At 34.5% G+C, this 13,256-nt stretch overlaps 1 protein-coding gene across 1 annotated transcript; it reads right to left on the bottom strand.

Annotated features, from left to right (window-relative positions):
• Positions 1 to 12,494: 12,494 nt before the first annotated feature.
• On the bottom strand, positions 12,495 to 12,878 carry LOC133327159 (chorion protein S16). Its single transcript, XM_061535727.1, has one exon. The coding sequence runs from the start codon at positions 12,876 to 12,878 to the stop codon at positions 12,495 to 12,497; it is 384 nt and encodes a 127-aa protein (XP_061391711.1).
• Positions 12,879 to 13,256: the final 378 nt, after the last annotated feature.

Below are 13,256 nucleotides of genomic sequence, written 5' to 3'. Positions count from 1 at the left end.
CATAAATTGCAGACACTGGGTCAGGGTGGTACAAATTTACGGGTTATCATAGGTGAATAAAACTGTTTTAAAGATTTATGGAAAACAGTTAAATATGTTGTTTTGTTCGATCGTCCAGAAAGAAATTAAATATCAAACCACAATTTGCCAGGATGGAGAGTTAGGCTAGGAATTTCATCCCATCGATATCTGTGGTGCACAGTGGTGTACTAAAACGTGGACCGAGATTTATAATTTTGATATTTTTAATTTTTATTTTTTAGACTGCAATTTGGTAAAAAGTGTTATGGAAGGGTATATTATATATAAATTTTTGCGGTGTATTTACCGGTCCATGTTTCGATATAACCCCATATAAAAGTTCCGCTTCTTTTTCTGTAGTATTACATGGAATATAATTTGACATAACGGATTATTCGATAATTCGTAGCATAAACAATCTGCTATCACATAACACCATAACATAGTCCCCAAATAAATATACCTATCGGCTGAAGGAATTTTCGATGCACCTGACGTGGTTCGGCCCGACCGAACTACGACTTTATTCTTTTAAAATTTTTTTTATACCCTACACAACTATGTTGTCAGGGTATTATAGCTTTGTGCAGCCCCAAGAGTTTGTAACGCCGCGAAATATTGGTCCTAGACCCACCTTTAAGTATACCGATCTTCATATCTCGACTAGCTGAGTAGATCTAGACATGTGTGTCCGTCCGTCTGTCCATTATAATTTGTAAACACGATACAGGCCACAGTTATGGACCACGAAAATTTGAACGTAGGATGGGTTCTGGCCAATGAAGACCCCTATTGTTTTTGTTAAAGATCGGTTAATATTTAGGGGATGAAATGGACCAAAAACTTTATTTTTGTCTGATTTTCTGGTCGCTCCAGAGGCCGAAATTATGGCCCTAATTTCGCGAATTTTTACATGGAGAAGGGGATCGGGCCAAAGACTAAGCATGACCGTTTTGATAAAGATCGGTTAATTTTTAGTGGGATTTACTTTTAAATATTTACTGGCTTACGTATTCATATATTATTTAGTAACCCATTACCACACTAGAGGGCGGAAATAGCACTGATCGCTTTAAAATGTTCCATGAGGTTCCGGTGATGGTCAAGGATAACGCTTATAATTTTCGGTGATGATCAGATTATAATTTTCGTATGAAGTGGACCGAAATTTTTTTTTGGTTTTTGGGTTTTTTTTTTTTGAATCGATTTATAGGTCACAATTATAAGCCGAACATAACAACACAACCCACGGTTGAGGGCATCTGGACAGGTAATTAGAAGGGTTGTACTGAATATTAGTAATATTTGTTGACCTCTAGTCGGTCAAGAGAGTGCAAATATCGCGGAATATTGCCCAAGCTCAGAATATAGAACCACAGAAAGTTATATTTTCGTGGAAGTTGTGTAGGGTGTGATATGGTCGACCCCGTTCGACTATACTGCTCCGCTCACTGGTTTTTTTGCATTCGGCCACATTTTGTGTTCTTCATTTATTTATAAATCCAAATTTCGTGCAAATGGAAGGGCATATAGGGACTTTGGTGCACCATTTACATAAAATCGGACCAAAATATATACGGGAGCTATATCTAAATTTTAACCGATTTTCAGGAAATTAAAGACACATCTTTCTAGACTCAATTCAGTACGCTATGCCAAATTTCGTGCAAATCGAAGGATATATAGGGACTTTGGTGCACTATTTACCTAAAATCGGACAAAAATATATATGGGACGGACAGACGGACGGACATGCATAAATCGATTTAAAAAGTTATTCTATGCATATTCTCAAAAGGAACCATATGTCTATCTCGTTTCTTTTTGCCTGTTAAACATATGCACAGAGACATAATACCCTGTACTACTGTGTGGTGAAGGGTGTAATTACAAGCAATTCAGATGACCGAATTGCGTATCCGGATTGGTCCAAAGAATTAAACCAAATGGCCAAATGCATCAGAGTGGATTTACTGTTGACCACTACCATTTTTTATCCTCCGCCGAGAGCGGGAATAAATATTAAATTTTTTACCGTTCACCACACTGTGGTACAGGGTATTATGTCTTTGTGCATATGTTTGTAACAGGCAAACGGAAACGAGATAAACACATGGTTCCTTTTGAGAATATGCATGGAATCACTTTCTGAGTCGATTTACGCATGTCCGTCCGTCCATCTATTTTTGTGAACAAAGTACAGGACGCATTTATGATCCGATTTGGATGAAATTTGGCATAGGTCACTTATTTGGCACAAGGACGAACCCTATTGAAATTGGGAAAAATCGGTTCAGATTTAGATACAGCTCCCATATATATTTTCGTCCGATTTTATGTAAATGGTGCACCACAGTCCCTATATATCCTTCGATTTGCACGAAAATTGGCATAGCGTTCTGAATTAAGTCTAGAAAGATGTGTGTAAAATTTCGTGAAATTCGGTTCAGATTTTTATATAGCTCCCATATATATTTTCGTCCGATATTATGTAAATGGTGCACCAAAGTCCCTATGTATCCTTCGATTTGCACGAAATTTGTCATAACGTACTGAATTATGTCTAGAAAGATGTGTGTTAAATTTAGTGAAAATCGGTTCAGATTTAGATGTAGCTCCCATATATATTTTCGTCCGATTTTATGTAAATTATGACATATATTTTCGTCCGATTTTATGTAAATGGTGCACCAAAGTCCCTATATATCCTTCGATTTGCACGAAATTTAGCAGAGCGTACTGAATTAAGTCTAGGAAGATGTGTGTAAAATTTCGTGAAATTCGGTTCATATTTTTATATAGCTCCAATATATATTTTCGTCCGATATTATGTAAATGGTGCACCAAAGTCCCTATATATCTTTCAATTTGCACGAAATTTGTCATAACGTACTGAATTATGTCTAGAAAGATGTGTGTTAAATTTCGTGAAAATCGGTTCAGATTTAGATATAGCTCCCATATATATTTTCGTCCGATTTTATGTAAATTATGACATATATATTTTCGTCCGATTTTATGTAAATGATGCACCAAAGTCCCTATATATCCTCCGATTTGCACGAAATTTGGCATAGCGTACTGAATTAAGACTGGAAAGATGTGTGTTAAATTTCATAAAAATCGGTTCAGATTTAAATGTAGCTCCCATATACATTTTCGTCCGACTTTAGGTAAATGGTGTACCAAAGTCCCTTAATATCTTTCGGTTTGCACGAAATTTGGCGCAACGTAATGACTTATGTCTAGAAAGATGTGTGTTAAATTTCGTGAAAATCGATTCAGATTTAGATATAGCTCCCATATATATTTTTGTCCGATTTTATGTAAATGGTGTACCAATGTCCCTAAATATCCTTCGATTTGCACGAAATTTGTCATAACGTACTGAATTATGTCTAGAAAAATGTGTATTAAATTTCGTGAAAATCGGTTCAGATTTAGATATAGCTCCCATATATATTTTCGTCCAATTTTATGTAAATGGAGCACCAGAGTCCCTATTTATCCTTCGATTTGCACGAAATTTGGCATAGCGTTCTGAATTAAGTCTGGGAAGATGTGTGTTAAATTTCGTAAAAATCGGTTCAGATTTAGATGTAGCTCCCATATATTTTTTCGTCCGATTTTATGTAAATGGTGCACCAAAGCCCCTATGTATCACAAAACATACTGAAATAAGTGTAACCTAACATATGAGAAGTTTCGATGAAATCGGTTTAGATTTTGTCTCTTTGTAAGAAGTAGGTCCATGTTTTTTTCCTACACTATTTTCCTTCCAAAATCACTATAATTTGGTTTTCCGGAATCCTGATATCCCCAAAAAGGGGGTTTAATAGCCCCAATAAAAAATTCCCGCTGAATTTTCAGTATGTTGTAGTTTCTGGACTAGTATTTTAATCTTAGTATCTGGGAATTTTTAAATGCATACCACATGTTGCGGCCGAGCGTAAAACGTTATTATTAGTATTGTTCGCTATGGACAAACTTACGTCAAAAATAAGGTATATAAACAAAAAAAAGTTGACACATAAAAAGAAATAAATCTAAGAGTTGCCCCTTCATCCACAAAAACACGCATACACATTTGAGAACCTGTGGAATTGTCGATATAAATTTCTTCTAAAATTAAGCCGAAATTGTGCAATGATGCCAGACTATTTGGTGTCAAAAATTGATTTAGTGTCAATAAAACGGCCGTACTTCTCACACACCGCGTAATGAATTTATTGAGAGAACATTTATGTGATAATAATTTCACGTTTTAGACCGTCCGATTGACTACCGAGATCGTATGATATTAATATTTTCATATGAGAATATGTAAAGCCTACATTTTATACGAATAAACCTGAATTCAGGCCAGTTACCAGTCTAAATGCTCCAACGATTAAATGTCTCCTTCTCTACTCAGAATGACGAAAAGCGCTATGTCTAAGATTTAAAATGGTTGTGATCTCCATTGATTGTAAACTCAGCAACATTTTTAGAAATGTGTTGTTTTACTCCGACAAAATAAAAGTTCTGAATGAAGGCAGTTCAACAAGTGGTTGTGATTGCCAACAGTTGCAAGCTTTGCAAATATATATTTTTTTATAAAATTGGGAAATTTCATATTGTCTGGCGATTTTTTCCAAATCAGAAGTAATTATCTGACATACATATCATTTATATGTCATAAGTTTTACACAAAAATATTGCTGATTGTGTAAATTAACAAAAAAAAACATTTACATTTTATTTTTATTAAAAACCATGCATGTCAGTAAATAGAACACAATTATAACATATTTCTAGGCATTTGACTTTTCAACAATGATAATTGTGAATTGTTTATTAGTAGCACATAATATTTATTATTTATTTTTCTTCATTCATTACTATATTTCAGGTAATAAATAATTATCTTCAATATCCATTATTTCGTTTCTCTCCTTTCGATAAATTCATTCAAACCACAATTGTTGCACATGTAAGTAATTGCCCACATAATTTCTTTAACCACATGCTGGGGAAAAAAGAACTCCTACACAATGTCACGCACATATATATTCACACACACACACACACACATGCATGCATACTTTTGAAAGTAAATATGTATATCACCACTTGAAATTGATGTCTTAATGTCTGAGCAATTCATTAATATTTCTAATTACTTCATTACACATTCTATTAACGCTTTGATGTTACAATAATTATCAACATTTATTTATGTGTACACATACATACATATGTACTTAGTACATTGACTTGGTATTTTGTGCCTGTCAAATTCTATAAAAAGTTCACAGATTCATTAAAAAGAAATAAGTTTAAATTCAATATGAGGTACAACGAAAAATGTAACATGTATTGACATTGAGTGGGTTTTAAGAATTGTTAATTGTTAAACATTTTTAAATGTAGTAGCTAACATTTAGTACAAATAAAAGAACAGAACAAAAAAAAAACAAATATGTATCAGTTTTACCAGTGTCAAAAACACGTTACACATCTCTGTTTTTATACCCTTCACAACATTGTGGTACAGGGTATTATGACATTGTGCATATGTTTGTAACATGCAAAAGGAAACGAGATAGACCCATAGTTCATTTTGAGAATATGCATAGAATCACTTTTTAAGTCGATTTATGCATGTCCGTCCGTCCGTTCATGTTAAATTGTAAACAAAGTACAGGTCGCAGTTATTATCCGAATTGGATGAAATTTGAAAAAAAAATTGAAATTGGGGAAAATCGATTCAGATTTAGATATAGCTCCCATGTATATTTTCGTCCGATTTAATGTAAATGGTGCACCAAAGCCCCTATATATCTTTTGATTTGCACGAAATTGGGCATAGCGTACTGAAATCCAAACTCTACCACTTATAATCGTTCAATACCCATGTATAACATTTAGTAGTTTTCATGCCTTTAATAAAAAACTTCATCGCTACATTATTTCGTTTGCGTACAAAATTTTCCCACTCTTAGCACAAATAATATTTAATATTTAGTACTAATTTTAAATTAATAATATACATTAATAGTATTTGTAATAGTTCAGATTTCTATTTTTAACGGTTCCATTGTAATTCCTATTTGGTACTTTTTATCACCTCTTTAGTACTAATTTCCAAAAAATATTCCCAGCATATATACGAAGTTTAGCACTAATTTTCAAAAAATATTTTTCCCATCATTCTATTTGTATTAGCTTAAATCAAATACCATGTTTCAGATATCTACCCATACCTGTTCCATTGTAATATAATATTTATTACGTTTTAGTACCTTAAGTACTAATTTCCAAAATTTGTTCACACATTCCCATTCGCTTATCATTGACAAAGCTGCATGCCAAATTCCAAAGTTTTACTTCCAAACGTTCCGGTATAATACAGTTTTAGTACTTATCAGTACTATTTTAGTACCAATTTTAGTACCATTTTAGTAAGATATTTTTGCACAACATTCCATTTGTAATAGCTTTAGCTACATATCATATGTATCTCTGCCAGTTCCCTTTAAATGTAATATTTAGTACTTTTTAGTACCTCTTAGTACTAAATTCCAATTTTTTGACACATACCCTTTGCCTTATTACAGACAAAGCCGCATATCAAAATTCAGAATTCTATCTCCAACCGTTCCGGCGTTATACAGTTTTTAGTACTTTTTAGTACCACTTTAGTACTAATTTCCAAAAAAATGTTTCCACAATATTCTATTTGTAAAAGCTTTAGCTTCATACTAAATTTCGGTTATGTATCTCTACCGGTTCTATTATTAGTACTTTTTAGTACTAAATTCCAAATTTTTTTACACATACCACTTCGTTTATTATATGCAAAAGCTGCATACCAAATTTCAGATTTCTACATCTAATTATTCCCCCGTAATACGGGTTTTAGTACCTTTTCGTACGAATTTCCAAAAAACCCCGCCTTATCACACGCCTCCCACCAAACCCAAACTACATGCGGATTGTAGCAAGACCTTTCCGCTAATTCTTGGGGTTCTATAAATAGAAATAAATCTTAAAATAAAATTATATTTTGAAATATACATTTTAAATTGTGTCTAAATCGCGAAATCCTCAAAATTATTAGATGCGCATGCGGTTTCCATGAAATACTGAAGGTTACCTTCCAATTTGGGTTTGGGGTCAGGAATTATCGTCCCGGATATTCCCGGGATTTCCCGATTTTTTGACACAGATATTGCCGGGATTTCCCGATATTATTTCCCGGGAAAACGGGAATTCCCAAACCCTACCTCCAATCCATGCCTATTTGGCGAAATTTTATTTGACGGCTTTTATGTACAACACCTTGCATTGAAGTACCAAAAAAATAGTACAACGCGAATAATTTCCGAAAAGTCCTTATGCCTTTAACGCGCATCCAATTTCGGTGTGCAACCTAAAAAAATACATCGATCTATACCTATTTCAATGTGGTCCATTGAGAACCATGGATGACCCAGTTTACACTATATTTGAGATAAATTTGGTACATCTCTCTTTCGCCTGAAGTTTTTAATGTTCTGTTTTCGCAAAAGTTCAAAATCCGTATCAGAAATGATCCACAGAAATTGCAATAAAATCTGCGATATTTTCAAAAATATTTTTTGCCAAATTTCGTGTGTTTGGATGGCCAAGCCGGATGGATTTTCACGAAGAAGATTTTATTTCATCCGAAAAGTAAAAAACCTTACTAATCGCGGGTACCCATATCATTCCATTGACAGATCCAAGATCGAAATCCCTGTTTGCGCATTAAATCTAGAAGTAAAATTCTCTAAATCGAGCTTCGAAATGTCAGCATCATTTAAAGGTAGATGCAGATAAAAAAAATTGAAAAATTATACATAAGAGACGTAGTTCTCATTATGTAGGCTCCTAGTTTTACTTTGACACGAAGACCGTGAAATGAGTGGCTTAGTCACAAATCGATAGAGATCATAAACAAACTGGTTCGCCTCAACCTGATTTTACACATTAACACTAGATTGCCGAAGGCAGTCATTTTGACTGTTTTTCAATTTCAAGTACAAAAACAATTGTGTATATTATGACCCAGCTTTTTAAAATTAGGTGACTTTTTGTACCACATAGAACTACGTCTATTAATCATAGTAGCTGCTTCCTCCCTTCTTTCATTCCCCGTATTCACATGTGCTATACCTATATTGCCTAAAAGCGGTCATTTTGACCTTTTGTGAAATATTGAATAATCAAACTACTTTTATTATTGTATAAAGTAAATTTCTTATATGACCAGATCAGTACAACAACATCGAAACCCGTTTGCTACTCTAGAAACACAAACGAACATACAAATCGGGAAAAATTAATTTTATATTTTCAGTCCATTTCACTTTCAGAGTAAAGACTTCCTTTTTTTCGAACATTTTGTCCGCGCTCTTATTTTTCAAAAGGGGAAACTCGAGAGCCCTACCACCGAAAACAAATAATAACAACGTTTTGTATGATTGTAAATAATGTAAAAAATAGTAAAAAATTAGTTTAAAAAAATTTCTTTACACAATAAAAATTCTTTCAGAATGAGGTCATTTTGACCGATTTTAGGCAATATAGGTATATACAAAATGTCCGTCTTTCTAGTGTTAAAGTAGACACAGCTTCCACCCAAGTAAAGTTTGGAGGTCAATATCATGAAAAGTTTGCAAAGACAGATCAATTAACCCAAAACTATTCACTTTTTTTCATACACTTAAGTAAATCCCGAATTATAAAGGGGTGAACCACGGCTTCAGCTATGTTAAAAAATTGGCAATATTGCCCATATTTAATAATACCGTCCACCACACTGTGCTACAGGGTATTATGTTTCTGTGCTTATGTTTGTAATATGCAACAGGAAACCAGAGAAATCCATGATTCTTTTTGAGAATAAAAGTATGGAAGTTTCTTTACTCGTACCTGCAATGCTAAGTACATTTTTGCTTATAACTTTGGTTTGGATTGGCCGATGATTACCAAAATTTCAGTGAAGTCGACTTAGCATACTATGGTTCGGAGGCGTCGATATGTTGATCCAATTACATCTAAATTTGAAACCAAACTCCTTAAGTTTGTCAGATTAAAATGAAATGTTGACCCCAATTAAGAAATTTCCCTATAGCAACATGTATTTTATTTTTCTCTCTTTGCCAATATTTTACTTTACTTTATGAAGCTATGGTTTTGCTGCCTTGATTTATTCTGTCTTTTGTCTTTGAACTTTATTAGCTTGATTAGAGATTTTCGTTGTTTCACGACACACTAGATGCAAATGACAAAATGTTTCTAAATTCTTTAAATCTTCCTAAGGCAGAAATATTCGATTAGTTAAAAAAAAATGTTTTTTTTTTTTGGAATACGAAAACGATGAAACGTTCGTGACTAGGCATCATGGGCAAATCTACGACAAAATACGCAGTTGAAAAAATTATGTGATAATGTTGGTAGGCAATACAAATGTGATTGAATTGATATGTTGTAAAATTAATAAAATAGAGGAAATCAACAGAAATGTTCAAAGTTAACAATTATAGAACTAAAACCCCAGCACATACAAGGTCACCAAGCCTGGTTATTGCATATATGTACATACATACACACATATTCACGTGTGTTAATTTAGTTTTTTTCTTATAAAATATATTCATAAACTTTAATACGAATTTCATATTACAGTTTATAGTTGACCACAAACAGAACAGAATGCAAGATAATATCATAAATTGTTGTGGCTTTTCCGAACCACTGCACACATTATGAAAGTACATAGATAATAATTATTTCACATTTTTAACCTCATCTCATTATCATGTTTAGGGTAATTTTATTTCTCGGGGAGTTTGAGAGATTGGGCGTTGATACATGTATGCCTGGCAATCTATTATTTAAGGCATGACAATCTTTTAGTAAAATTTGCAAAGACCAAATCAAAAGGAAAAATTACGCACTTATTTAAAAAAACAGTAAGGAAAGTAGTAAAGTCGGACGGCTATATGATACACTTCACCACTATGGGTATATTAAACAGCTGATGATATTGATCTAAATGTGAATCTACCTAGATCTATCGATAAACGTTTCATTCGTTTGTTACAATGGGACAAAAGTATGTAAATCGACTTCAAACAAATATAAATAGGTCATACGTTGGACATGCCTGTACTTCTAGAAAACGCAACAATTCTATGCTCAATTTTGTACGTTGTGCAAAATTTGATGTCAATCTGACTAACATGAGGAGCTTGATGCCCAATTTACTTAAAATCGGGAGAAAATATATATGGAAGCTATATCCAAATATGAAGCGATTTCAACGAAAATTGTCACAGGTTAGGTTATACTAATTATAGTACGTTTTGTTCCTACCAGCCTATTGGTTCGTTGGTGCGTCAATCTATAATAAAAGTGGCACTTGGCACAAAATTTGGCATACATCTAGGCTCAATTTAGTACGTTATACTAAATTTCGTGCAAATCGAAAGATATATAGGGACTTTGGTGCACCATTTACATCAAATCGGACGAAAATATATATGAGAGCTATATCTAAATCTGGACCGATTTTCACGGAACTTGGCAGACATTATTCTAGGCTCAATTTAGTACGTTATACTAAATTTCGTGCAAATCGAAATATATATAGGGGCTTTGTTGCACCATTTACATGAAATCGGACGAAACTATATATGGGAGTCATATCTAAATCTGCACCGATTTTCTCGAAACTTGGGATACATCAATCTAGGCTCAATTCAGTACGTTATGCCAAATTTCGTGCAAATCGAAATATATATAGGGACTTTGGTGCACCATTTACATGAAATCGGACGAAACTATATATGGGAACAATATATAAATCTAGACCTATTTTCACGAAACTTGGCAGACATCATTCTAGGCTCAATTTAGTACGTTATACTAAATTTCGTGCAAATCGAAGGATATATAGGGACTTTGGTGCACCATTTACATGAAATCGGACGAAACTGTATATGGGAGTCATATTTAAATCTGGAACGATGTTTTCGAAACTTGGGATACATCAATCTAGGCTCAATTCAGTACGTTATGTCAAATTTCGTGCAGATCGAAGGATATATAGGGACTTTGGTGTACCATTTACATGAAATCGGACGAAACTATGTATGGGAGCTATATCTAAATCTGGAACGATTTTTTTCGAAACTTGGGATACATCAATCTAGGCTCAATTCAGTACGTTATGTCAAATTTCGTGCAGATCGAAGGATATATAGGGACTTTGGTGTACCATTTACATGAAATCGGACGAAACTATGTATGGGAGCTATATCTAAATCTGGAACGATTTTTTCGAAACTTGGGATACATCAATCTAGGCTCAATTCAGTACGTTATGCCAATTTTCGTGCAAATCGAAGGATATATAGGGACTTTTGTGCACCATTTACATCAAATCGGACGAAACTATATATTAGAGCTATATCTAAGTCTGGACCGATTTTCTTGAAACTTGGCAGACATCACTCTGGGCTCAATTCAGTACGTTATGCCAAATTTTGTGCAAATCGAAGGATATATAGGGACTTTGGTGCACCATTTACATGAAATCGGACGAAACTATATATGGAAGCTATATATAAATCTGGACCGATTTTCATGAAACTTGGCAGACATCACTCTAGGCTCAATTCAGTACGTTATACTAAATTTCGTGCAAATCGACAGATATATAGGGTCTTTGGTGCACAATTTACCTTAAATCGGACGAAAATATATATGGGAGCTATATCTAAATCTGAACCGATTTTTCCCAATTTCAATGGGGTTCGTCCTTGGGCCAAACAAATGAGCTGTACCAAATTTCATCCAAATCGGATTATAAATGCCACCTATACTTTGTTTACAATTTAACACCAACAGACTGACAGACGGACGGACGGACTTGCATAAATTGACTCAGAAAGTGATTCTGTGCATATTCTCAAAAGGAAATATGGGTCTATCTCGTTTCCTTTTGCCTGTTACAAAAATATGCACAAAGGCATAATACCCTGTACCACAGTGTGGTGAAGGGTATAAAAACTCCGATGTTATCCTAATTTTGTCTCTCCGATAATACTTAATAATCATTCCCCACTTTCTTAAACAAAAAAATAATAATAAAAAGTTGACATTTTCATATTCAGTAAAAAGGCATCTCACTGCAATTTAGTTTTATTAAAACTAAAATACTTTTAAGGTACACATAGCACGTAATTATCCACTACAGATGCTCTAGCCATTATGGCCAAATAAATGATTAGCCAATTTAGACGGCAACGGCACCAACGGCGTATTCATCACGGAATTTGAGTTTGCCATTGGAATCCTTGTAGAAACCTGGAAAAAGAATAACGAAAAGAACATGTTAGTTAATATGCTATGAAATGAAATCCACAAAACTATATCTGAACTATATTTCCAATTCAAAAATACTAACCAGCATCGACGGTTCCAACAAAACTACGTTTGGGAGCCAAGGCCGAGTACAAGGGGGTCAAACGGCCGTAGTTACGAACCAATAGAGGTACACCAATTTGATAGCCATAACGATCAACGGCAGCCAAGTTCAGATGTTGCAACTTGGCGGCAGAAGCTTTGGCAGCAGCAACATCGGTATAGGCCGATGCAGCAGCATCAGCATTTTCGGGCGAGTAGACGGGGTCGGCTTGAGAACGCCCATAGGCGGGTGCAGCTTCGACATATGCGGCAGGAGCGGCGGCACCGGAGTATGAAGGAGCTCCATAGTTGGCCAATGCACAACCGCACAAACCGAAAATGGCAACTGCAGCCAGGGCAATATTCTGTGTGAATTTCATATTGGATCTCTCCTCTAATGTTTCTTCAGGAAACTAAAGCGTGAAACTAATGTTCAGCCAATGCCATAAAAACATTTTTATAGTCAACGAATAAAATTCTCGTCTCCCAGATCTCTTTACCCAGGCTACGTGACAAATTCTTCAATTGCCAAAGAAATATGGCCGCTGGATGTGTACGGTGCGATGCGGGAGGTGCCATCAAATCCGCAAAGTCTTTTGTGTTCTTTCGTTTCATTTCAAGTGGGTTTTTTCTTCGTTTCAGTTTTTTCTTTTTTTTTTTGTATTACGCTATTCCAACCTGAAACCAAGCCATCATCTCCCACAGAACCCAATTAAACCGAAAATAACATGACTAACTGGTGGGTTGGTTGGCTGCTT

This window comes from Musca vetustissima, unplaced genomic scaffold (genome assembly GCF_032173495.1).
Source record: "Musca vetustissima isolate MV318-11 ecotype Yass unplaced genomic scaffold, APGP_CSIRO_Mvet_v1 utg113123, whole genome shotgun sequence".
Lineage (NCBI taxonomy): Eukaryota > Metazoa > Arthropoda > Insecta > Diptera > Muscidae > Musca > Musca vetustissima.
The sequence above is the reverse complement of the archived record's forward strand: the minus strand, read 5'-3'. Positions and strand labels throughout refer to the sequence as shown.

Bases quoted from the DNA above. Each gene is read 5' to 3' on its own strand.
- LOC133327159 (XM_061535727.1), bottom strand. From the start codon at position 12,878: ATGAAATTCACACAGAATATTGCCCTGGCTGCAGTTGCCATTTTCGGT.